Source organism: Notechis scutatus, chromosome 1, assembly GCF_049901735.1.
Source record: "Notechis scutatus isolate UNSWTSFEM ecotype Mainland chromosome 1, rNotScu1.2, whole genome shotgun sequence".
NCBI classification, from domain to species: domain Eukaryota; kingdom Metazoa; phylum Chordata; class Lepidosauria; order Squamata; family Elapidae; genus Notechis; species Notechis scutatus.
In genome coordinates, this window is record NC_142009.1 from 138,566,633 (window position 1) to 138,593,696 (window position 27,064).

The window sequence follows — 27,064 nt, forward strand, 5'->3', positions numbered from 1 at the left end:
TTAGGGAAATATCTACACGAAATTCCTAGAGCTCCCATGGACATACTCATTTCTTGGAGAGCGATAATGGCTGCTATAACTACTGTTTATCCTCCTTCTAGTCTTTCTGAAAAATCTTTTTCTCCTGTTTCCTCTGATTCCCCTTCTTCTCATTCAAAAACTACTAAGCCTCTTGCGGCTCATCTTGATACAATTTCTTCCTTACCACCTCCATATCCTGACATTTCTTTCCCTCCTCCTTCTGCTCCTTCTTCTCTTTCTGATCCTTCTACGATGAAACCTGTGGGGGGTATTATAACTAATCTTCTGTCATCACCTCTACCTTTAGAAACAGAAGATCCTTCTGCTTATCCTATGACTATTATCCCTGGTGCAGCGGGAGGCAATGTTCACAGCAACATTGAGTTTAAAGTTTTAAAAAATATAAAAGATGCAGTTACAACTTATGGATTACATTCTCCTTTTACTAGGGGAATACTTGATTCTTTGGTTACAGCTAATACAGTTATGTTACTGTATGATTGGAAAATGCTTTTTTCTATGCTTATGACTCCAGCGCAATATGTTGTGTGGCAATCTGAATATGAAAAAGGTGTTGAGGCTGAAATTGTAGGGGTTTGCCTGCTGGAGTAACTGTAGATCATTTAATGGGAAAAGGTCAATCCTCCACTCTAGCACAACAACAAAATTCTCCCGTCGCAGTTTTGCCATTATTCATATGTGTGCTATGAATGCTTTAAAGCAGTGGATGATTCAGATTCGCAGTCCACTCAAGCATTTTTAAAAATTATGCAAGGTCCTGATGAGCCATATGCTTCATTCATCAGTCGCCTTCAGACAGCCCTAGATAGACAGATAGATAATTCTGTTGCTAAACAAGAATTACTTATAAAATTGGCTTTTTCTAATGCAAATCAGGACTGTCAAAAAATTCTACAGCCAGTCGCTAATAAGCCAGGAGTGACATTGGCTGAGTTTTTACAACTCTGTAGAATTGTAGGAACAACCACTCATAAAATGGATATGCTTGCTACTGCTATCACTGCTTCATTACCTAATCCTAATTCTGCCTCCACTTCTCCTCTTGATGCTTTTGCTGTAACACGCAATGGCAATTGTTTTAACTGTGGCAAGCCCGGACATTTTAAAAATCAATGTCGTATGCCAGGGGTGGAGCTGCTCTTCGTGGCCAAACTAGAGGTCCACCTCCCTTATCTAAGCCAAAAACCATCTGTCCTCGCTGCAGGAAAGGCTATCATTGGGCTTCACAATGTCATTCTAATCCTTCTCCTTCTCAGCCTTCGGGAAACTAATTGAGGGGTCTTCAGCTAGCCCCGCCACAAAGGCTGAATTACCTGCCACAACATTTCCTGTGGTGCTGTTAGAGGATCTTGTGTATGATGATCCTGGTGCTGTTTTTACTCTTCCTTTAACTACAACGCTTCTCAAACCTCTACCTCCTTCCACACCTGTCTTGCTTATTCCCAATTCTTCCCTTATCATAGAGAGGTGTGGTTGCTGCTCCTTACTTATATGATTCTTCTGCTCTTAATAATCTTGCTTTGGCTGCAATAGGGGATCGTTGCTTTTCTTTAAAAAAGGGGACAGTAGTGGCTACGCTTATAATTTTGCCTCTTTTTGAACCTCTCTCCTTGTTTGCATTACAGCAGCCTGTTCAAGCTTCAAAACCAATTCTTTCTGTTACACTCAATGGTCGCATGTTTGATGGTCTGATTGACACCGGTGCAGATGTTTTTGTTATTCGTTCCTCTGAATGGCCCTCTTCTTGGTCTCTCACAGAAGCTTCTTCAGTGCAGGGCGTAGGGTGGGGCTCAAGCTGCTAAGGTCAGCTCTCATTGGCTTTCTGCTTCTACTGAGCATTCTACCTTAACTGCTTATCTTAAACCCTATATTCTTCCTCTACATTGCAACCTCTGGGGACGTGATTTACTCTCTCAATTTCAGGCTTATATTCAGCTACCATAGTTTTTCTATCTAAATGTTTATTTCTCCTTTATCTCTTACTCTTAAAACCTCTATTCCTGTTTGGGTGGATCAATGGCCTCTCACCAAAGAAAAATTGGAGGCTTTACATCTTCTTGTCCATCAACAGTTAATAGAAGGACATATTGAACCATCCACCAGTCCTTATAACACCCCAGTCTTTGTAATTAAAAAGAAATCTGGCAAATGGCGCCTCCTTAATGATCTTCGAGCCATAAATTTAATTATTCAACCCATGGGACCACTGCAGTGTGGCCTGCCTAATCCTAATTTGATCCCAGCTGGATTTGATCTCATAATAATAGATTTAAAGGACTGTTTCTTTTACATACCTCTAGCACAAAAAGATAGGATCATCTTTGCATTTACAGTACCAGAACTTAACAACTCTAAACCCACCTCTAGGTATCAATGGAAAGTTCTTCCACAAGGTATGCTAAATTCACCAACTATGTGTCAATTTTTTGTCAATGAGGCTCTGCGGCCTTATAGATCTCAATTTCCAAGTTTTCTTGTATATCATTACATGGATGATATCTTAATTGCTGCTGATGGGCCAAAGGGGACGGTTCAAAAAACTTTCCCGATCCTCTTGACCACATTAGCAAAAGCAGGGTTACATATAGCACCTGAAAAATCCAGTCTCACTACCCAATGCAATATTTAGGCCACAAGGTTTTAGCTTCTACAGCATCTCCACACATTCCTTCACTCACACTTCCACAGCCAACCTCGCTGGTTCAATTACAGCAGTGCTTGGGGGTTATTAACTGGGCTCGACCATATCTTGCTCTAACCACACAGATGCTATCACCACTCTTTCAAGCACTAGTAGGATTGAAAAATCCTGCAGATAAGGTCTATCTTTCAGATCAGCATCTAGAAGCTTTAAAACAAGTAAACACAGCCCTAGCCACCCGATGGGTAAATCGTGCACTCACAGATACACCACCTTCTCTTGCTATCCTTTCTACTCATCAACTACTGACTGCAATAATTGTCCAAATATCCAATGCAAAAAATCTTCATATCTTGGAATGGCTACACCTACCACACACTCCAAAAACATCTATTTTTACTAGAGCAGCGCAAATGGCTTCTCTTATAGAAAAAGGGCGTAAGAGAACCAAAGCCCTGATGGGAATGGATATTTTTACATTGTATATTCCTTTTAAGATCACTCAATGGGAACCTCTTTTTCAGACTTCCACAACACTGCAGGACGCGTTGGAAGATTGGTGTGGCCAAGTGTCGTGCCACCTTCCCTCTGATTCACGACTGCAGGTGTTGAGGACAGTTCCTTTTGTTTTACAATCACCTTTTGTCCAACAGCCATTGAAGGAAGGCTTAACTGTATTTACTGATGGTTCAAAAAATATTGGAGCATGTACATGGTACGAAAATGCTCAATGGCATAAACATTTAACTACTTCACAAACATCAGCACAACAAGCTGAATTAGCTGCTTTCCTATTGGCATTGTCTCTTTTTCACAACAACCTTTAAATGTAATATCTGATAGCATGTATGTTACTCAGATGGTTGCTCATATTTTCGATGCATATATTTCTCCTGTTACCCCTCCCTCTCTCATGACACTTTTTTGCAGCTTCAGACACTGTTGAAAAACGAGGAAACCCTTATTTGTAGCCCATATCAGAAGTCATCAGCAATTGCCTGGATTCCTAGCAGAAGGCAATCATATGGCAGACGAGGCTTGTAAAATTATGGCCTCCTCTCCCCTTCTCCAACAGCCTTCACCTGGGGAGAGTCATGATTATTTTCATCAAAACAGGAAAGCCCTAGTGCGACAATTTGGAATTACATATCAAGAAGCCACGGCAATAATTCAACAATGTCCAACATGTAGCTTGCAGGCCAAAGGTATCCCTGAAGGCGTTAATCCTAGGGGTACTCAAGCCTGTGATAATCCTAGGGGTACTCAAGCAAATGGACATCACTCATTATCCTCCCTTTGCTCCCTGGAAATACATTCATGTATCAGTAGATACTTATTCAGGGTTTATTATAGCAACATTGCAAAGAGGAGAGGCTACCAAAAATGTTATTAATCACTGTATTCGATCATTCGTAACGTTGGGATGTCCAAAAATTCTCAAAACAGATAATGGTCCTGCTTATGTCAGTTCTCCCTTTGCTGAGTTTTGTCATAAGTGGGCCATCACACATAAGTTTGGCTTGCCCTTCAACAGCCAAGGTCAAGCGATTGTGGAGAGATCGCACCAAACTTTGAAACAAGCCCTTGATCGGCACTTGGGAAAAAAGGCTCAGGCCCCCGAACCTCCCAACGTTGCAAAATATTTTAAATGTTTGTCTTTACACTCTTAACTTTCTCAATCTTACTGGCTCTCCTCCTGCCACGGCGGCTTCTCGCCACTTCACCAAGCCAGTAGTTCCCTCTTCCCGTCCTCTTGTTTATTTCAGACAGCTTCCAGATCCTCCGTGGAAAGGTCCTGCACAGCTCATCACCTGGGGAAAGGGTTACGCTGCTGTCCAACTTCCTGATCGAGTGCTTTGGGTTCCTGCTCGCTGTGTCAGACCTTACCATGGCAAACCTGACTCTAACTCTAATCTTTCTTCTGATATCAATACTTCCTGTCTTTTCTCAATTTAGGGCATCTCCTGATGCTATTTTTGCTTTCCTTGCTGACACTGTTACCTTTGTTTTTAAAGATAATCTCCTTCCTGCATGTAATTATGTTTTCCAACACAACGGTCGTTTCCTTTCTCCTACTTCTGACATAACTGTTCACTATTACTATTCTCCTTGTTTAATATTTTTAACTATACATGTCACTCAGCTTACTATAGGTTCCTATTCTTGCTTAGGATTTTTCCACAATCACACCTATTTCAATCACACTGTTCTATTGCTTTCCACTCTTTCAGTGGCATCTTCTCCACTATCTTCTGTTTTCCTTACATTGCCCTCTCTAGCTAATTCTGAGTCACCTTTTCCTGGAGACAAATTACGATGGCATCTTCGTTGCTGCTTTCCACCATGTGATGTCACCAACTGCATATGGCATCATTCATCTTCCTGGGTTCCTGATCGCTACAAACCACCTGTTGTGCGAAGACGCCACCTCATCTATGACGACACCCATCGCAAGACTACAGCTCTCATTCGAGCTCGCCATCTTCGGTATCCTGCCTTCATCGGTGACAGCTCCATCTCTAAGCAGCCTGCGTCTCATGCTATTTCACGATTTGGCTATCGTCGCACTCCTCGAAGCATACAATCATCTTCTACAAATGAACATCAACCTCAAACTTATACCTGGACTATCCTTGACTTTCAAGGAAAAATTTTAAATACCACCACTAACTATACTCGATGGCCATGGTTTCCTCAGCTTTTCATGGATTTTGCTGAAATGGGAACAGGAGTCGAAAAATTCGCAGACAAAAAATTGCAAGCTGATACATGGGACAAGCAAGGCTCCTGCTCTCCAGCACCTGCTGACAACTATAGACTATATTTTTGCCCTGCCCACAGTACTGGCACTTCTCGTTCTGCCTGCGGTGGGGTAGTTGACAGATATTGTAAAAAATGGAGTTGTGTATCCACAGGTCATATCTGGTGGGAAGCACCTACCAAAAATGACTATATTCATATTACCCGTGCCCAAGCAAAGCATTCTTGCTCTTCATGGCCTTGTTGTGGACAGAGAATAAATCCACTCAGAATCACTTTTACTGCACAAGGAAAGACACTTGCAAAAAAACAATGGATGGTTGGGTTTACTTGGGGAGGACGTCAGTGGGATGGTCAAGGAGATGAAGGGAATGTTTTTACAATTCGTCTCTCGATATCCATGTCCACTTATGATGTTGGTCCCAATCCCAATTTGAAATCAAACTTTTTACAAAAACCCAATATCCAGGTGAATCCATTAGTACAGTTGGTCAATTCTTCTTACACATTGCTAGCAACTACACTTAATGATTCATCTAAAACTGATCAATGTTGGCTTTGCTTATCTGATTTGCCACCATTCTACGATGCAGTAGCTTCCAATGAACCCATTAGTAACTCCACCAGTGACACACAATGCCGATGGAACACTTCCTCCATCACTATCACTGACATAGTAGGTCAAGGATGTTGCCTAGGACACATACCTGCTAATTACTCCCAATATTGTCAGAATGTTTCATCTGGGTATCACTGTAATGTATATCTACCAAAAGAAAGATCAAACCTTAACATTGGAGGCTACGGTCCTCTATACACCACCTCCAATGGCAATATCACAGCTCGCCTCAAGGGACAATTCTTTATCCCAGGTAATAATTCTATATGGGCCTGCTCCACAGGAGCAACTGCTTGTGTTCATGGTGATGTTCTTATTGCTCAGGGATCCTTTTGCATTCAGGTAAAATTACTCCCAAAGATCACTTTTTATCAAGGGTCGGAACTTGTTAATGAACTTGAACCTCCACAATTCCCCCTTCGTCAAGTTATAACAGCTGTAACACTATCTGTATTGCTGGGTCTTGGAGCCGCTGGTGCAGCCACTGGAGTAGCGGCTCTAGCTGTTGGTCATCAACAATTAGCAACCCTTAGTTTACAAATAGATGAAGATCTCAAACGCATAGAGACTTCAATCTCTGCTCTCCAAAATTCTCTCTCATCTCTAGCTGAAGTGACTCTTCAGAACAGAAGAGGTCTAGATTTGTTATTTTTAAACAAAGGGGGATTATGTGTAGCAATAAAGGAAGAATGTTGTTTTTATGCTGATCATTCAGGAATTGTCAAAGATTCCATGGCGGAATTACGTAAACGTTTGAAGGATAGAGAGAATGAACGACAACAAGGTCAGCCATGGTATCAAGGCATGTTTAATTTTTCTCCCTGGTTAACCACTCTATTGTCTGCTCTAATAGGTCCTCTTGTGCTATTGCTTCTTGCTTGTACTATTGGTCCATGTGTATTAGGACGTTTACTTACATTTTTGAGGGATCGTTTGAATACACTTGATAATGAAGTTAACAATACTCAAAAATCAGTTAGCTTTCTCACATCTATCATTGAATCAAAAGACCTTGTCAAAAAACCTTTGCTGGAATGGTCCTCTGACCTAGAGTCAGAGGAGGAAATAGACACTAATAACTCCTTTTCTCCCAAAGAAGTTTTGTTAACTCTGCCCAGCCACGATTTGGGGGATGAGGACTTTTCCTCGTATGAGTTGGTTCTGCAAGGCATCAACAAACCGAAGGGTTTGTTGCCACCTTATGGGACTACTCGGGAGGAGAAAGGACTCTACCTAGAATCATGAGCACAAAAATAAAGAAAAGGAGGAATTGTGGCTATTCTGCCTTGGCTATTTTTCCATAGAACAAATCTTGCCTAGCACGTATACCTCTCAGGGCAAATTCCACTAAGCTGACAGGAAAGAAGCTGACAAGATTAACTCCAGAAGTCTGTGTCAGCTAAAAGATGTGTATTCAGTATTAAGACATGTTTACCGGAAAACTATCAGTCATGTAGTTTGCTCCTTGTGTCACGTATCTTGGTTGTAATGATTAACCCTATAACTTCTTTGTTTCCTGCAATCCCTCTCACCCCCTTCTTTGATTCAGCACAATAAAAGAGGACAGCGCAAAGCAATCGGGGCCGCCGGGACAATTCCATCTGCCCCAGGCGCGATGTGCTTCCTCACCTAAAGAAATTGCTTTGTTTCGTGTCTTTTTCTTTGTGCTTGGCACTCACTCTTGCGAGAGTCCCGCTAAACCTCACCCTTGCGAGGGTCCCGCTAAGCTTCACCCTTGAGAGGGTCCTGCCAAATTGCTTCTTGAAAGGAATTCAGCAGCAAACCGGAAGATTGAAACAACGGACCGGTCGCTCGACGCGACACCTTCTTTACTATAAAAGTGAACTAAAGAACTAATGAAGTGGCATCTATCAAGGTTGTTGTAGTTACATTTGTAAATCTTGCAGACTCTGAGCAAGAAGGTAATCTGCAAAACCTGTTCATTATACATTAAAATCCATGGGATTCAATATTGCACAAAGCTACTCTGAATACTAGGATATTCATATTCCCATTGCTCATTTTTATTTTTTTACTTTATAAACTAGTCACCAATCTGATAGCAATAGCTTTTGACTGAACATTTTACCCACAGGTATAACAATGGCAACAGCACTTCTGCTAAATGCCACGTGAGAACTAAACTTAAGAGTCAACTGCTCAAGCTTTTCCTCCAGGTGCTAACAGGCTCAAGCTTGCTGAGGGCTCCTATCTCAAGACTGCATGGGAAGTTTGTTGAAAGTCAGGAGTGTCAAACTGGAGTTCTCCTCTGTGGGCCGGCTGGTGGGGTGACAGGACGGAAGCCTCCTGCAGCACCCTGCTGGCCATAATGGGGTGGGAGGGCGACGTGAGCCCCGCCCCTCTACATTTTGGCTTGCATAGTGCTGCAGGAGGCTGTCCAGGCCCTAAAACAGGGCACTGGGGGGGCACATATAACTCCTCCATGCCGCATTTTGGCTGCCAGAGGCACAACGGACCAGTCCTTTGCTATTTCCAGGCTGGCCTCGCAGGCCAGATTTAAGCACCCAGATTCAGCCCATGGGCCTTGAGTTTGACACCCCTGCCCCTAAGTGATCTCCTCACTCATTTCTGGGGACAATGAACCCAATCTTATTGTTAGAATCCAAATTCTGAATGAATATAGGAAGATTGAAAAAGTTTGTCTACAAAGGACATGAACCCACAGGGAGGAAAAAAATTAACATCATCTAAAAATCAATAATTCACAAATGCATAACTTATTACAAATCACTTAAATAACAACAAAAGAAGTATTCTATTTTAAAAAAGCAATAGAAAGAAGTTATCTCCTGAAATAACAGCTATTGAAGTTAGGGTCCAATCCTGTGGTCGGGCTGGTCCTCAGACCTTATAAAAATCACACAAAAGTATTAAAATTTGAGAGTATAGATAAAAGATAATGATACATGATAAATGAAATATTTTTTGAAACTATGAAAATGCCTTTAAGGATAGAGACCGGGAAATGTATAATAGATACCTCATGTTCTGAGGAGTGAGCAGAATAAACTGCCGATAACGTTGGGAGTCTGCCATCTTAAGCATCATGTCCATTGCAATTCTCCTGTTAACCATGTCCTAAAAGATATCGAAGTTGTGCTAAACGTTATTAAAAAAACATTTAAAATTTCAAAACAATTCAATGTATATTATTGTCTTAAAGACCAATTCCAATGCCACTTTTTCTTTTATAACAGCTATTTTACATCAACTTTGTTTAATTCAGGGTTAGGTAATCTGATTCGTCTGAGCACAATGGCTAAAAACTAATGGCACAAAAGTACTGTAAATTTATTTAGTTATTCATTCATTCAATTTCTACAGCTGCCCAATTCAACCAACTGTCTCGGAAAGCTTACAATTATAAAATTATAAAACACATTTAAAAAATATTAAAACAATAAAAACATCCACAAAAACACATAACAAATAAACCAAGAAAAAGAAATTCCAAGCTACCCACTAAATTAGCCCGTCCATGATCTAATATTTTACATAAATTTACATTAAAATATTGTACATAAATTCAGCCAACCATACCATAAATACATCAAATTCATCCAAGCATCTGAAAGGAGATTCAGCAATAGACCACAAAGAGAGGATGAAGCAGCAAGTGGAGAAGGAACGTTCACCTCCAGAGAGAGATTTCATGTCATCAAGAGCAGCTTTGTTTCCATTTCCAGGCTGCACCTTCAAAAAGAAAAAATATGTAACTGAAATTATAAGATGGGGCCCTGGACTTTGCAGTGTGGCAGCTGGCCACAGCACCTAGTTTGAGAAAGCACTCCTCTCAGTGGTGGTGACAGCACTGGCTCTGCTGGGACTGAAGTAGAGGCTGGGGGGGGGGGCAGTGGTGGCTGGATGACAAAACAGAAGGTCCCAAGAATCTGTTTTAACCCCAGCACCACCACTTCTGTGCAAGGCAACCAAATGAGCAATGATGGAGAAGGCAGAAGCACTTTTAACACAGTACAGCATTGCCAGTAATGAACCCCTTCAAGCAGTTCAGAATGACATTTCAAACTTTACTGAGAAGTCCATGTACAACCAAGGTGGGTGATCCCATAACCACGGGAGGCTGCAAACACCTGTAAAGGTGAGTTGGTTGCCAAGTGCCCAAAATGCAATTGCACAATGGGAGTGTAGGCCATTGTAATTCCAAAAACGGGTCATAAGTAGTTCTGTGGAAGTCAGTTGTGATTTTGAACCATTAAAATAATTAAGCAATTGGTTTTAAGTTGAGGAGTATCTATATATATTTTTCCTGTTAGTATGAGAAAACAACTAAGTTGTCCCCAAGAGACAATAATGACAAATTAAATAGGAAACCTAGCATTTCACGGACACTCTCTCACTCTAATTGCCAACATGATGTATTGATAATCATTTGTAAACATTTGTTTTCTTGGTTGCTGGCCTATTTTAAATTCTTTTAAAAAAAACAGTACTAAAGTTGGATCATGACTGAACATCAACCTTTGACTGATTCATCCGGAAGCTTCATCTCCTGACTAGTACATCTGGTAATAATAATCTTAATGGAAAACCAAATACAATCTAACCAATTTTGCAGTCGTCTATATATTCTTTTACATCCTCAAGTATTCCATTACAAGACAAATGGTACAAAATGCCTTCTTTAAAAAAATAATAATTCACTGTAATTCCTGAATTACAGGTCACATGTTCTGAATGTTCTTTTACAGCTCACATGTTCTGAATGGGCAACTCGTGTTCTCCTCACTGTCAACTCTAGTCTAAGCAAGCATATTGCTGCTATCTTTGGGCAGAATTTTCTATGGTGTAGATTGCTCTAAATGCCTTAATTGAGAGGCTATAGGGTAACTGAGGTTTCTTTGTGTAGCAAATGCTTCTCAAAAATTGCTGGAACCCTGGTTAATCATGTGAAAAATTACTCCATTCTTCTATATTTGAAAGAAAAAACTTTAGAGGGTAGTGTTGTGCAAAACATTTTGAATGTTAACCTTTCAGTTTCAAAATAGTTATGTTTGAATACATGACTTTAATGTCCAGCATTCTGTATAATGTATTCTGTATAATTCTATATAATGGGTAATTCTCTCTCTTTGTAGTTAAGGGTCAAAAATGAAATTTGTGTTCTTTCTTGTGAAAGGAAGTCCAATAAGTACTGTTCAATGAATGATCATATGATGCTGCCTTTCTACTGCTGGATGAATGCTAAGTCTTAAGGTTGGAATGGACAGCTGCTGGTAGGCAAGTTTATACCGAAGAAAAGGAGTTGATCAATCTTGATAACAGATAACAGATAATTAAGAGTCTGAAAGGACCTTATAGATCATCTAGTCCAACCTCCCATCCAAGCAGGAGACCATACACCATTTCTGACAAATGGCAGTCCAATCTCTTCTTGAAGGTCTCAAGTGATGGCGCTCCCACAACTTCCAAGGTCAAGCTGTTCCAATGGTTGATTGTTCTCACTGTCAGAAAGTTTCTCCTTATTTCCAGGTTAAATCTCTCCTTGTTCAGTTTTCATCCATTATTCTTTGTCTGGCCTACAGGTGCTTTAGAAAATAGCTTGACCCCCTTCCTCTCTGTGGCAGCCCCTCAAATATTGGCAAACTGCTATCATGTCTCCCCTGGTCCTTCTCTTCACTAAACTAGCCACGCCCAGTTCCTGCAACCGTTCTTCGTATGCCTTAGTCTCCAGTCCCCTAATCATCCTGGTTGCTCTTCTCTGTACTTTTTCTAGAGTTTCAACATCTTTTTTATACTGTGGTGACCAAAACTGGATGCAATACTCTAGGTGTGGTCTTACTAGGGCTTTATAGAATGGTATTAGTATCTAACTTGATCTCGATTGTATCCCTCTGTTAATACAACTTAGGATTGCATTAGCTTTTTTGGCTGCTGCTGCACACTGCTGGCTCATATTTAGCTAGTTGTCCACTAAGACTCCAAGATCCCTCTCACAGTTACTGCTATTGAGCCTGGTTTCACCCAGTCTATATGTGTACTTTTGTTTTTTCTTGCCTAAGTGTAAGACTTTACTTTTCTCTACATTGAATTTCATTTGGTTAGATACGGCTCAGTGTTCTAGTCTGTGAAGATCCATCTGAATCTTGAGCCTATCTTCTTGGGTGTTAGCTATTCCTGCCAGCTTAGTATCATCTGCAAATTTGGTAAGTTCCCCTTCTATTCCCTCATCTAAGTCGTTAATGAAGATATTGAAGAGTACTGGGCCTAAGATGGAACCTTGTGGCCCCCTACTGCTTACTTCCCTCCATGTAGACTTAGACCCATTAAGGACTACTCATTGAGTATGGTTTGTCAGCCAGTTGCAAGTCCATCTAGTGGTGGTGCTATCTATCCCACTTTTTTCTAGCTTACTAAGAAGTAGACTGTGGTCTACTTTGTCAAATGCCTTGCTGAAATCTAATTATGTCTACAGTATTTTGCTGGTCTACTAATTTAGTCACTATGTTCAAGAATGAAATAGGATTGGTTTGGAATGATCTGTTCTTAACAAACCCGTGCTGACTGCTAGTTATTACTTTACTTGTTTCTAGATGTTGGCAGATCTGTTTTTTTATTATCTTTTCCAGTATCTTCCCGGGTATTGATGTTAGGCTGATTGGTCTATAGTTTCCAGGGTCTGTTTTTTTTTTTTTTTTCCTTTTTTGAAGATGGGAACCACATCAGCTCTTTTCCAGTCCTCTGGTAGTCCCCGGTGCTCCAGGATTTTTGAAAGATATGGTGCAGTGGTTCTGAGATGACCTCTGCCAGCGCCTTTAATCTACTTCTTAGTAAGCTAGACATTGAAATGAATGAAATATTCATCACCACGACACTTCATGAATTGCATCCAAAGTATCTAATACTATAAACACAGGCAATCACATCACCCTGTATTTACAATTAAACTTAAATAGCAATAAAATATTATGCTAAGAAAAAGTAGCCAGAAGACATTTACTGTTTTTCTGCAAAATATTCAGTGCAGTCCATCTTTTAGAATTATGGGGACATCTTGAGGTGACAAATGTCATTACTACTCCCCAATATGAAAATAATTTTGATTTATATTAAAAAAGAAACATCACGAGCAATTTCAAGAACGTTCAGCTATGTGATGATCTTTACAATTAAAAATTGCAGGACTATGAAAAATTGAATCCCAGTTTTTGTCTCATAAAGTCACCTCTAAAACATTTTTCAGGCTAGAACCATACTCACAAATATGAGACAGAGCAGTTCCCTGCTTCTTCCCCTATTTGTTTAACTTAAAAATTGGCCAGAGAGAGTCAAGTCCATTAATTCCATGGTTATTATGAAAGCCAATAAAAATGGTGAAAGAGAAGCTAAGCATTATGTCTATCTTTCACCAACATGTTTATACCTTTGGGAATTAATTCCATGTATTCATTAATGTGGAATTCCTGATTGTTAATAACTATCAATAAACTGTCAATATATATAAGTGGCCTAAACATTAACATTGACAATTAAAAAAACAAAACCCAACAAATACCAACTGATCCGCCATGTTCAAAATCAGATGTAACATTCTCACTTCCTTGTAGTGAAGTTTCCTCATAAAGTCTTTACTGTTCCATATTGCTCAAGAAAAGCTATACTTAACAACAATATCACACTTATATAGGTAACAGTGAATTTGACCTAATCTTTGTAAACTATCTTAATTTCTGCCACAGTAACTGGAAACAATTTTTGATCTATTAAAGCCTCAAACCATTAAAAAAGGGAAAATGTTTACAATTAAAAATAATATAACCTGAATGAATATTCAGGAATTATTTTAATATGTACAAATGTTTATGTACTTAAAATATGCAAAATATAATATCTTACGATATAGGCAGTCCTTGACTTTCAACAGTTCATTTAGTGACAGTTCAAAGTTACAACTGCACTGAAAAAAGTGATTTATGATCATTTTTCAGAGTTATGACCTTTGTAGCATCCTCATGATCATGTAATCAAAATTCAGGTGCTTGGCAACTGGTTCACTGATTGTGGCTGTGTCTCAGGGTCATGTGATCACCTTCTGTGACCTTCTCACAAGCAAAGTCAATGGAGAAACCAGATTCAACTTAACAACTGGGTTACTAATTTATCAACTGTGGCAAGAAAGATCATAAAATGGGGCAAACCTCACTTAACAACAGAAATTTTGGGCTCAACTGTGGTCATAAGTTGAGGACTACCTGTACAAAGACTTTAATGTAGAAGGAATTACACATCCTGAAAGGCAATTTGTCAGGTATAAAAATGCACTTATAAATACCCTTAGGTATTTCATTATTTTAATCTAGTTTTCCTTCTAAAATAAAGCTGTTATGGATTAATTGGGAAGCAGAAGACAAGAATAGTGGGACGGAGAATAATTAAGTATAATATGTATTAAAATGGGAATATGGGGGGGAAAAATCCAGATTTGTTATGAAAAGTTGCTTAATCATCTCTGACGACTAGATATTGTTCACAAGACCTCAATTAATTACAAGAACTCCCAATCTGGTGATATAATAATCGAAGATGACTCTAACATTTTCATACATTTAAGACACAAAAATGAGACACATTCGATTCAGTAGTGACTGAAGTTTCATGAATTATTGAGCCAGCTCTTTTCTAAGGGGGGGGGAGGTTTTCATAAGTCAAGCTTGACTGCTAATGACAGTTTTCATGGCAACAGTACAGAAGTGGCTTGTTTTTGCCTTCCCTGCCAGCTCTAGCTTTTTGGATAATAAAGTACTATTAAATTGAGGCAATGACCTAGGGAGCATTTGTGTCTTTGGGAAAAGCGCATATTATTTTCTGTTTGCTCTGAGGTATTAAAAAAAAAATACTCTGCTTCTATTTTTTGCAAGGGAATGATTTTGTACAACAGAGTGCTCACATGGAAGCTCATTCGTATGCAGGTTGTGTGGAGGAGTGAAACCATTATTTTCCATTTCATTTTAAGGCCAATCTTTGTTAAATGTATAAACTTGAACTGGCATAGTGTAGGGGGAAAAAAAATCTTTATTCAATGATCAGCGCATTCTAAACAATACAGAAAATAAAATAACAACAAAAACAAAAGTAAACTGAAAACCTGACTTACCGTAATTGAAAGTCTTTCATTCTTGTGGTCAAACTCTATTTTTCCAGAATACGACCGCTGATTTAACAAAGAGTCGAAGTAATATTTGCATCGCATAGTAAGAAACCTTCAAAATGAAGATATTGGGGAAAAGAAGATACGAAAGAAATTGAAAATTTATTAAATAACATATGAAACGACACTAACAGACAACTTGGGGTTTGTCTATATGTGTCAGCTCCAGTGCTGCTCCTTTATCCTTCTTAGTGCAGTCTTACTTGTCCTGCCAAAGGCAAGAGTGAACAGAAACCTCCATCCTAGAGACAATTAAACAACCTGTTCTCATAAACCAGGCTGAATCTGTTAAGAACATACCTGCTGTTCAGCCTCTTGCATATATTTATAATTACTAAAAAAAGCTAGTATTTCAAACAAAATTTGAAGTTTAATAAACTTCTGTGGCACCAGGAAATAAAATTAAGTAATAGGACTATTTTTGAAGATAAATCTACTTACAACAAACAATCCCTTCTGCCTATTGACTTCAATTTCTTTTAAGACAGGGCTGTCAAACTCACAGCCCACAGGCCACATGCATCACATGCTGGCCACGCCCATACCTGGTTTGGCGAAGGGGGGGAAATGTCCCGATACATCATGTGACACTGCCATGATGACACGGGTTTGACACCCGTTTTAAGAAGTATGCACAGTGATTCAATTATACAAAACTGTAATTGCTGTTCTGTATCACCACATTGGTTCTTGTTAACATGAAACATGTAAGTCACAAATTTAAATAAGTTCAAACTGTCATTGTCTCTTATTAGATCCTTAACTTACTGGATATTTTTAAAAATATCACACACACGCACATAATGCCTACCTTCTAAAATGCAGATATGTTTTATGTCTCTGAACCATCATCTCATCCAATAGTTTAATGAATTTCTTCAAATTTTTGCTTTTGCTTTCTGCACTCTGGTATTTTTCTTTTGCTTCCTGAAGTTGTCTGCATATTTAAAAAGAACAAAGAAAAAGAAACATTAGTTTCAAACCAATATCAAAGTAACCTAGGAAAATTCTAAGGGAGAAAGATGCCTATAACCTGAGGCAGCCAGCTACTGTATGTTCTAAGGAAGTTTTTCTGGATGCCTGGAAGACTATCCTGAACAATTTGGAATGACATTCCAGGAAGAGAAAAAACTAAAATTTGGGGGCCCTCAATGATAGTGACTTTCTACAGTGAAAAAGAAGTATTGTTTCATGAAACACAGTATTAGTTAGGAACACAAAGTTGCCCAAATTGGAAAATTAACACCAATTGTTGATTTTCAGTATTTAATACTTAATAGGTAAAAATGATGATATAGCTCCAGATTCAGAAAATCAATGAACTCCACAAACATTTTCAATGTATTATGATTTTATTTTTTAAAAATATTTTCCAGACATATGAACTGGAATCCCTCTCAGAATATAAATTAATTTGGAAATAATTATTTTGAGGGCATTCACCTGTTAGTCAGAGAGTTATGGAACGTCATGTTAATTTTAAAAAATTGAAAGCTAAGCTACGAAACTTTGATGTAGGGTTCAGATGTCTCCTACATATTTACTCATCCTCACATACAAAATTAATTTACATACACATACACATGCACATACACACTTACCTTATTATTTCTTCTCTATCTCCAGTACGTTCTCTTTCTGAATTTATTTTTTGTCTCAAACGATTCATTTCTGTATCAAGACTTTTATAAGTCCTAGTTATTTCTAATCGCTCTGGATGGATCTTTGAAGCCTTTACAATCATTTCCTAATATATATGTTAAAATATGGCAAAAGATAATTTTCATTACATTTTTGGATGAAAATAATGCAGTAATATAGAAAAAATAACAAAGTGAAGTGAAACTAAGTATAATAAAGGGAACAGAAGAAGGTTTAAAACATTAAGAGCAAGTATAGGTGCAAAGGAAGAAAATACACAAATGCTGGATGCAATAAAATCTGAATAGCAATGGGCTGCATATTAGCCCTCTGTAAAAATCAAAAAGAAATGGGAAGGAATCCAGCAGCATAAAGCTGGAACAAATATAGGTCAGATTATTTATTATTTTAATATTTATTAAAAGTATTGACCTGCTCCTCATAAATACAAATAAAATTGCCCCATCCCTTGTGATTTTCTAGCTAATAAAGGCTGAGGTGCTGGGTGCTTTGTCATGTCAAACTGGAAAAGCCTTTTTCAGGGTATTTATACAGCTCTAAAGTTTTAAATTATGTTGCTCTAGTTTATTATTTTAACATTTAGTGTAACTTATTTAACATATTACTTAAAATATTGAACCTTTTATAAAAAATTCTTTAAAGTATTCAAACACAGACTCACACAAACACAGACCCGCAGACATACAGTTCTTTGGATCTGGAGCAAAAAGATACTGATATATCACTTGCCCAACTTATTAAAGTAGTTACAGACAGGTACTAAATTCATACTCCCGCATAATCCAAAGCATCATTTTCTATCAGATCTGAAGCACAGCACAAGTCCTAAATTATACAATTTAGCATCAATGTGATGATATCTCTAAAACATTTCAGAACTTTGCATGCTATATCAACCTAAACATCCATATAAAGTAGTATTTAAATATTTGACAATGCAAGCTAGAAGTCGTTGAAAATTTTACATTTTCCCCCTTGCAAGCTTGGTTCCGTTGTCTAGTATCATATATTTAATTGCCTTTGAATACTGAGTTTCTATCGGGTTATTTCTGCACCTAAGCCTAACTAGAAAAATAATTACTCTGATTTCCCCTAGGCCTTTGAAAACTAAATTAGTAATTTTTATTAGCAAGGACTGTTAGCTATGTTAATTAAAATCAACTCCACAGAAATACATAAAATATGTATTACAATATGCAATAGGGAATATTACCTTTCTTTATGTTACCATATTACAATAGAGAAAGTTGCCACTATTCCCATCATTCAGTTGGCAACTGTACTGCAAAGAAATTTTGCAATCATACTTAAAGAAAGTAAATACCTCTAATTCTCTTTCTTTTGTAGCTATGTTATGTTTAAATGCTTTTATGGATTCCAAATGGAGCCTTTCTTTTTCTTCGTAATGCTTTAGATTGTTTTTACTTCTCTCCAGTTCATCCTCTGCCTGATGTAATCCATCCTATCAGGAGGAAATCAATACCAAAGATAGGTTAACTAATTTATTAAACGTATATGCACCGCAGATAAATGAACTGGCTGCCAGTTTGTTTCCAGGTGCAATTCAAGGTATTTGTAATCACTTTTAAAGGCCTTCATGGCATGAGACCAGGCTACTTGTAGGACCATCTCAACCCAATGGGACTGCAGAGGAGGCATGCTGTTGGCCCAATCAGCCAAGATATTATGGTGGGCAGGATGCAGAAGACCCTTCTCTTCTCTTGCTCCTCCTCTTTGGAACATCTTGTCCCACAGAATGAGGTCAGTTCCAACCCTCCTAACCTTCCTTAGGAGCTTGAAGACCTACCTCTAACAGTTGGGTTGGGGCTCCACAATTGGAGGAGGGGGAAGGCTTCACATTGAAGGTGGTTGATAGACTAATAATAGATTCCACCTCCTCCTCTGCTCAACCTACTGATGGGATTCTACTGTTTGGACCAGTTCTATACAACCGGTTGTTACAATTCTGTGCAGTTCGGAAAACCGGCAAATCACGCCACTGGCTGGTCCCGCCCCACCCCCACCACTCCTTATCTCACTTGCCTGCGTTGTGCCTTCACCTAATTTTTGGTAAGTTGCTATTTTTCTTTTTTTTCTTCCAACAATCAGCTGTTCCGACTATCAGCCGTGCCAGGCAATTTAGATTAGCTAGAAAGCAGGAAATCGTTGGAATTCTTGCTTTCTAGCTAATCTAAACTGTTGTTGTACTGCTTTGCCTTCACCCAAGAGGCTCCCCTGAGGTCCAGTCAGAGGTGGTATTCAGGGGGTTGGGGTGGGGGAGAAGTGGCCTGAGAGCAGAGCTGAACCTTCCTTAGGACTGAAGCTTCTATTTTTCAGTGCAGACTCAGGCAGCAGATTTCAGAAAGGTAGATATGTGACTCTGTGATTCTGCAAGCAACTCAATCTACCTGCCTTCTTTGCCTGATTTTGGGTAAAAGTTGCTCTTTTTTTATAAAAAATTCAATATTTACATAAACATTCACAATATTTACATACAAGCCACATCCATCCAGTCACATGACCAAGCCACACTCACAAATTAGGCCACGCCCACAGGACTGGTTGTTAAATTTGAATTCCACCCAACTCCGTCCCTCCGCATCTTTTAGTTAGGGCTGAGTATTTATCTTTTATATTATCTAGTGCTTATGGTGTATAGGTTTTGAAATATTTTATCTTTTTAATATTGTAAACCACCCAGATGGATGGTCAATAAATTTAATAAATAAAAAGAAAAATACCCCTCCCATCTCACACTACAAAGCAACTCTGGGCAGCTTACAATTAAAATAATAAATATTAAAACATTAAGAACATTAGATACAGAAACAAAAAAATCAACGGCAAGATGGGTACAATGGTAGGCTCTTCCCTATTAGTCTATCAGCCATCTCCAGCATAAAGGGTCCCCAAGTCAATTTTTCCCTTGCTTGCCTTCTTTAAAAAAATGTTTGATATGAAATGTGTTACATTAGCTTAAAGAACAATCATTTTGATGGAGAACTATAGATTGTGCTAGCACTCCTACCCAAAATCTGCTCACTCATAGTTTTTACTGACTGAAAAGATTTTTTTCCTGAGGAAGTTCTATTCAGGCCAAATTATAGAACATTGTATCTACTATTATGAATTTTCTGGTGCACCTCAAACACAGTAACAATTAAAATCTTTTAAATGTGAATCAAAAGATATAACCTATTCATTGTTTCACTCTTTTTAGATAGTTTGTTCATTCTGTCCACCATACTGAATTGTAATAATAGTACCTTGATTGCAGCTGCTTCTTCTTGTACTTGATTAATTTTCTCTTTAATGGCTGCACATTTTTGTTCTTCTTCTTGCAAAAGGCATTTCAATTCCTCCAGTTTCGCCTTCTGCTTATTTATTCGTTCTTTAACAGTTTCTATCTTCTGTTGGTTATCATTAATTTCTTCTTCCTGATGTAAAAAAAGTCAATTTGAATTACTAATTGAGTTTCAGCTTGACAAAAGATAGCAAGGACACTACAGAGTTTACCATATTGTAAGGATTTTATCACTATTAGCTTTATTGTAACACAAGCTTTTGCAGAGGTCAAAAGTATTATGAAGTATTATGAGGTAAAAATCAGGTTTATCCCAATGTGTTAGAGACAATTGCTATCAATTTTATCATTGTCTCTCAATATCTATTATCCATTACACTTCAGATTTGTTATTTTCACAAAATAATGTGGTGGTAATAATTATTTTACTCAAAGCACTGGAAACATGTGACAATTTAATATTTTTAATATTATTTCCCCAAATATTTTGGAAGTGAGGTTTATAAATATTCCATACGCTAACAATTGGTGTCTATATTTGTAGTGAAGCAATATAAACTATACTGCATGAGTACCTTTTAAGATAGAATCAAATCTGGACTTCCGGTTTGGGTCTCTTCAACGACAGACCGAAATCCGCGATCATGCGCAATTTCAATCTGTGCTCGCCGCTGGAGTGCCCCGATCCTTTGGATTTGGGGCTGAAGCCACCCCGTAGAGGTGAAGAGGGGGAAGACTGCTAGCCGAGTGGAGGGGAGCCGCATCTCTCCTCCTTGGCTGGTCTAAACTCCCTTCCCTGAAGGCAGTTGCAGCGGTGGTCAGAAATGGCCACCTCAAAGAAGAACCCAACTGGATAAGATTGTGCAGGAGGAAGACAAAGAGGAAAGCAGGACAGACCGGGCTAAACAGAGAACATCTAAGCAAGGTACCCTGAACCTAAAAGTACCGAGAAGGATACTTCTGAAAGAAAATCTTTAAGCGGCAAAGGAGAGAGAAAAGGAGGTTAAAAACCCTTTTTTAACCTTTATATTGACAATTACAAATGGTATGGAAAGAAATTTATATTAATCTATTTTGACACTAATAGGCAACCTTAAGCTGAAATCTAAGTGTCAAAAGGAGAATAAATATTTTTTCTTGGTCATTTTAAAGTCCTAAAAAGGAGAAGAGGAGGCAAAAGGGTGGGACTTGGAATAAAGGAAAAATGGAGTGCCACCTGGAAAAATAAAGAGGATTAACAGTGAAACTTTGAAGACTCCCGAGGATACATTGTAACTGAAATCTTATTAAAAGATACAGTAACCCACGGAAAGGAAAGAAACAAGAAGGAACAGTCTGGGATCATTTGGTGATTTTAAAAAAAAGTTTTTGGCATTGGTTTTTTCTTTCTTTTTCTGTTTTTACTAAAAGTCAATCGGGTGGTTGTTCAAAAGTGTTTAAAATGCCATCACTACTGGAAGAATTGAAAATGAGTCTTAAAAAAACAGAAAGAAGATGCAGAAAGGGAAGGAAGATCCTTTGGCTTCGTATTTGAATTTTTTGAAATGGAGATCCTGAACTATGAAAAGCAAAAGGAAAAGCAAAAGGAAAAGCTTCAAGAGCAAGAAGACGACTACAGACGGGAAAATGAGAGAGAGAAGGGTATAAAAAAAGAGATGAGTAAAAGGGGGGAAGATAGAAAGGAAAAGAACTTATGAGGGACAAAAATAGGAAATAAAGAAAAAGGGGAAACGTACTAGGATTAAAGGTATTTGCTCAGCTAGAAAACACAGAGACAATGGTTAAATTTAGTTAAAAGTGAGGATTCTGCAAAGGTACAAAAGATAGTGTTGTGACAGTAGAATACTGTAATGAGTTAGACATGAAATAAGTAAATAATCTATGAGTTAAAACTGTATTGTTATGTAATGGTATGTTTATTTATAATTAATGCAATAATAAAGAAGATAGGGAAACATTGCAATTGTTGCTAAAGATTGATAAACTATTGAAAAGAAATGTGAAAGATTTATTATTAGAATTATTAGAATGAATTTGAATAATTATTTTGCTTATTAATAGTAAATAATTTATAAGATAAAACTCTATGACTATCCAATGGTATGCTTATTAACAGTTAAGTAATAATGAAAAGGGGAGGGAAACATTTCAATTGTTCTCAAAGATTGATAGATACTGAAAAGAAATGTGAAAGATTTACAAGGTTCATACCAGTACTAGAATGATTTTGAATAACTATTTTGTTTACTGTTTTTATATATGTGTTTTTATATATATATGTGTGTATATATATATATATATATATATATATATATATATATATATATATATATACACACACATATATATATATAATATATATATATATATATATATATATTTCTGCTATGATTTTAGAATTTTTCTTTTTACATTTTCAAGGGGAAGTACCAAGCAGAGTCTGAATAAGATCTACATGATATAAAATAGATGTTAGAAATTTGAATGTTATAATTTTAGAATGCACAAATTCAGTGTTTAATGAGATTTCATATGATAATAACAATAAAATTTAAAGGTGTTGCACTTCGATTGGCAATCATAGGGGGAATTTTGCTTCTTAAGAATGTTGGAAGAGAACATATGAAATTGTAAACAAGACAGACGAAAGTATAAGTACAACGAATTTTTAAAAAGATACAGAAATTTAGGTAAAAGAAATACAATTGAATAAAAAGAAAATGAGATAACCATAAAAGAAAATTAAGAGAAGGGAGAAATAGTGAGAAGTTGGAAAAAGAGTAGTAAGATATGAAGTTGAATACATAAGATGAATATGCATATGAAATTGTGTCTGTATGGAAATGTGATAACCCGGAATGATGCTGTACTCAAATAAGATGTTTTATTTGTTTTGTTAAAACTCAATAAAACTTTATTAAAAAAAAAAAAAAGACAGAATCAAATCCAATACATGGAGTTGCTCTTTGTAGAACACTATATGTTGCTACTCACCACTGATAGAAAATTTTATTCACTAATTACGCTATAGTAATCCTTGCTTAGGGACTGCCTCAGATAGCAACTACCTGTAGGTAGTCCTCGACTTACGATCATAACTGAGCCTACATTTTCTGTTGCTGAGACATTTATTAAGTGAATCTTGTCCCATTTTATGACCTTTCTTGCCCTACTTGTTAAGTGAATCACTGCAATGGTTCACTTAATAACACAGTTTTTAAGTGAATCTGGCTTCCCTATGGAGTTTGCTTATCAGGTCATAAAAGGTAATCACATGACCCTGGGACACTGCAACTGTCATAAATGTCTGTTGCCAAGCATCTGAACTTTGATCATGTGACTAGGGATATGCCGCAACGGTCCTAAGTGTGAAAAATGGTCATAAGTCACTTTTTACAGTGCTTTTGTAACTTCAACGGCCACTAAATGAATTGCTGTAAATCAAGGATTATCTGCATTTGTAGTTACAAAGTTGCCAAAAATGTAACCTTTTCAACCAACGGCCACATGTATGACTTTTGTAGAATCTCTCAGTCATGTGTTCACTATTATAATCAATTAACACATGTCGTGCTCTGTAATTTCATAAGCACTATGGCAGTCACATGATTTTCCACTTAGTTTAACAACCAAGTTGCTGGTTCCCATTGCAATCACTAAATGAGGACTCCAGCACAATATTTGTTCTAAAGATCCATAATTTCTGCAGACATTTCTTCACTTGTTTCTTCCTCTAGTAACCGAGGAAGATGTAATGCAAATCAGCAAATAAAACCAATTTCTCGGAAGTAATAAGATCCTTCACTCTAGGAATTACTGTCAGTCTTCAGTAGCTACATCACGGTGTACCAAATAATATAAAGATAGGAAGTGTTCAAACAGTTCTTACTAATGTAGAGATGACCACTGATTCTTCTACGTTTTCAAGGTCTGTAATTTCTAATTTTGTTTTTCTCATTGTTATCTGTAACAGAAACAAAAATGTTAAAAATTGAGATTCCAGGTAAGCCATGAACAGAGAGGTTAAAAGTGCTACAGTCAAATTACAACAAGTATAAAAAAGAAAAGCACTCTTCTAAAATAGATTCGTATCCCATCTTCCAATCAGAAACTCCAGGTGACACACATTATTATCCTCTTACTTTTCTTCACGTTCATAATCCTGTGAGATAGATTGGGTTGAGAAAGAATGATTGGCCTAGAAAAACCCTGTGAGTTTTTGTGACTGAGGATGGGCTAGAACCCTCTTTCCTAATACACCTTAACCACCACACCACAGACAGCATCAACAATATTAGAACTGGCTTCATCCTGATATATTGTACAATAAAGATTATTAACTAGCCAAGCTGTGTCAAGTGTTAAGAGTAGTTTCTGTTGATTTTTCAGCCAGAGAGACTTGGGGAGGGAGGGGGAGCCCTTGAAAAACATGACATGGTAAGATATACTTGTCTAGGCAGCCTCAAATGAAATATTCCAGGATAGCAAATCTGGGGATCCTAAGATCTACTTGTACCAGCTGACTCAGGAATTCCGCTCAACCTACTGTGGTAGATAACAGGATGAGAGTTACTTTCCAATAAAAGTTGCCCGCTATGTTCTTCTTACCTGCAGTTCTTTTTTGTGCTGCTGATGATCAGTCAGATAGCGTTTGTTCTGTTTTATGTCAATTTCAGTAGAACTTATTCGTTGTTGTATTGCCAAGATATGAGTTTTTCGGTTTTCAACTTCTCTCTCCAAATTACTTAAAGACATAAAGCATTAATTGCAACTACTCTTTAGCTAGAAACCTATTTTTACAAGAATGCGAAGAATCTTTTTAAAACAGTTGAGCATGGATTTAAATAACTGTGCTCTTAAATTGAGATTAATAAAATAAAAATCGTTTTATGTATACTGGACACCACAGAAAATACTGAATTTGGACTGGTTCAGCAGAAGTAGTCGGTTGGGCTTGGTAGAAGAGAAAGACTTGCAAGCAATACAAACAACACTTTAAAGTTCATAACTGTCCAAGTTTATTTTCTTTCATACCTTTATTTTCCATGCTTGTATATGTGCCATTTCCCCAAAAATATGCCCTACTCCAAAAATAAGTCCCAGCCTACTCTTTTGTGTGCCTAATATAAGCCCTTCCCCAAAACTAAGCCCTAGTGAAAAGGTTGGCCATGGTCAGCATAGGAAGCGGAGAATATCTGGGCCAACGGTATCTAGTAGCAGTTGCAGCCCACGCATCACAGGGGAGTTGAGTACCTGTGCAAGTAGCAGACAGAGCAGAGGCGCAGGGGGGAGGCAGGCAATCTGGACGTGCCATGCGAAAGCCAAGCAGCAGAGGGCTGGAGCAGTGGTTGGCTGCCGGAGGCCTGTCTTCGCGCAGCGACACAGACAGCAGAGGCGCGGGAGGGGAGGAGGCATGCGATCCGGATGCACAGGCCATGGGAAAGCCGAGTGGCGGGTGGCTGCGGGAGGTTCATCTTCACGTCTCTTGGCTTGCCTGCAGCCTGCACAGTGCATGGGGATCACCTGCCTTCCACTCCATGTCAGGATTGCCTGCCTTCTGCTGTGCCTTCCATTCTTTGCAGCTCCAGAGTGTGCTGACTAAGGGTCTGGTGGGATGCAACTGCTACCGAACACCATCAGTCCCCATGCGCTTGGGGGTCCATGTGTGTGCACTGGGGAGGGTGGGGCGCCCAGCCAGGCTGATCACACTGAAAGCGTGTTTCCCCAAAAATAAGCCCTAGTGCTTATTTTGGTGCCCAAAAGAAAATAAAAATGGGTCTTATTTTCAGGAAAATATGGTACATATCAACAAACACATGTTTTCTATTAATTAGTTTGCTATAATAGATTATCTACAGACACAATTTAAGTAGCAGCAAAAAAAAGAGCAGAATTAATATAAAAATAATTGTCATCTGTTATTCTAACCTTATGTCTGCTTCTACATCTCTGCTGAGAAACCTAGGCCCTCTATTTTCAGAAGAGTAGTATCTTTCCTCAAACACCTGATCTCCATCAGCAGTAAAAGCTTCCTTACAATATTTAGGAGGCTTGTTGTGCTGCATAACTCTTCGAGCTTCATAATTACTCTAAGAAAAAAATAATAAAGCACATCAACAATTTACAAGTAAACCTTCAATATTGATAACTCAAGATTTAAAACAGATGGGACTGAAAACTTTTCTTAATATGGTTATCACTACAATTTAAAATATCCAGCTGAATACCAATAGGTTTATTCCAATACTGTACTCTATTGGATTTATCTTTATGCAACAACTATTTCAAGCAAGAACTCATTCTCTTAAGATCATCAGTACACCATCCCCTTGATGTGACAGCCAACCGATAATCTGCCTTAAATCAAATCTGATTTTAACTTCTCTCTTGTCACAGTTGACGAAACGAGCAAGTCTTTCTTTATACCCTGTTATCATTTCCTTTAAGCTCCCAATATTCATTCTCTTATATAATAGCAAAATAACTTGATAAACATCTGAACATGATTTGGTACAAAACACAAATAGCATAATGAGTAGTCTGTCTTGATCCTAAATAAAATGAATTATCACAAAAATATCATGCTAACAGTCTGTATGCATTACAAGTATGAGAGTGAATTCTTACTTTAATCAGTAGGACAGTCTCTATGCTCCTCATGTCTATTAAGCAATTGGCTACTACTGGATTGTCAATGTCTAATGCCGTCAAAACTGTTGGGAAGTTAGGGTGAAAAACAGCCCTACGGGAAGTTAAAACAGTAAGATACATTGTTGTGACAACATATAATATTAAGAATTAATCTTTATAACCAGTGAATCTGTTCCACAACAGAAGTTATCTTGGTTT

At 37.9% G+C, this 27,064-nt stretch overlaps 1 protein-coding gene across 6 annotated transcripts in view; it reads right to left on the minus strand.

Annotated features, from left to right (window-relative positions):
* SMC6 (structural maintenance of chromosomes 6) overlaps positions 1–27,064 on the minus strand; it is a 49,893-nt gene that overhangs the window by 2,149 nt on the left and 20,680 nt on the right. For 3 of the 6 annotated variants that reach the window (XM_026675579.2, XM_026675577.2, XM_087946998.1), the window contains exons 16-26: positions 26,843–26,957; positions 26,144–26,304; positions 24,824–24,959; positions 24,105–24,179; positions 20,178–20,348; positions 18,236–18,373; positions 16,851–16,996; positions 16,061–16,186; positions 15,196–15,301; positions 9,624–9,776; positions 9,064–9,161 (exon numbers count right to left, since the gene is read on the minus strand). In XM_026675579.2, coding sequence (XP_026531364.1) covers positions 9,064–9,161; positions 9,624–9,776; positions 15,196–15,301; positions 16,061–16,186; positions 16,851–16,996; positions 18,236–18,373; positions 20,178–20,348; positions 24,105–24,179; positions 24,824–24,959; positions 26,144–26,304; positions 26,843–26,957 — 1,425 coding nt within the window. Of the gene's footprint in view, positions 1–9,063; positions 9,162–9,623; positions 9,777–12,721; positions 12,877–15,195; positions 15,302–16,060; positions 16,187–16,850; positions 16,997–18,235; positions 18,374–20,177; positions 20,349–24,104; positions 24,180–24,823; positions 24,960–26,143; positions 26,305–26,842; positions 26,958–27,064 lie in introns of those variants that run through there. The other 3 variants (XM_087947029.1, XM_087947009.1, XM_087947035.1) reach the window with 2 other exon arrangements.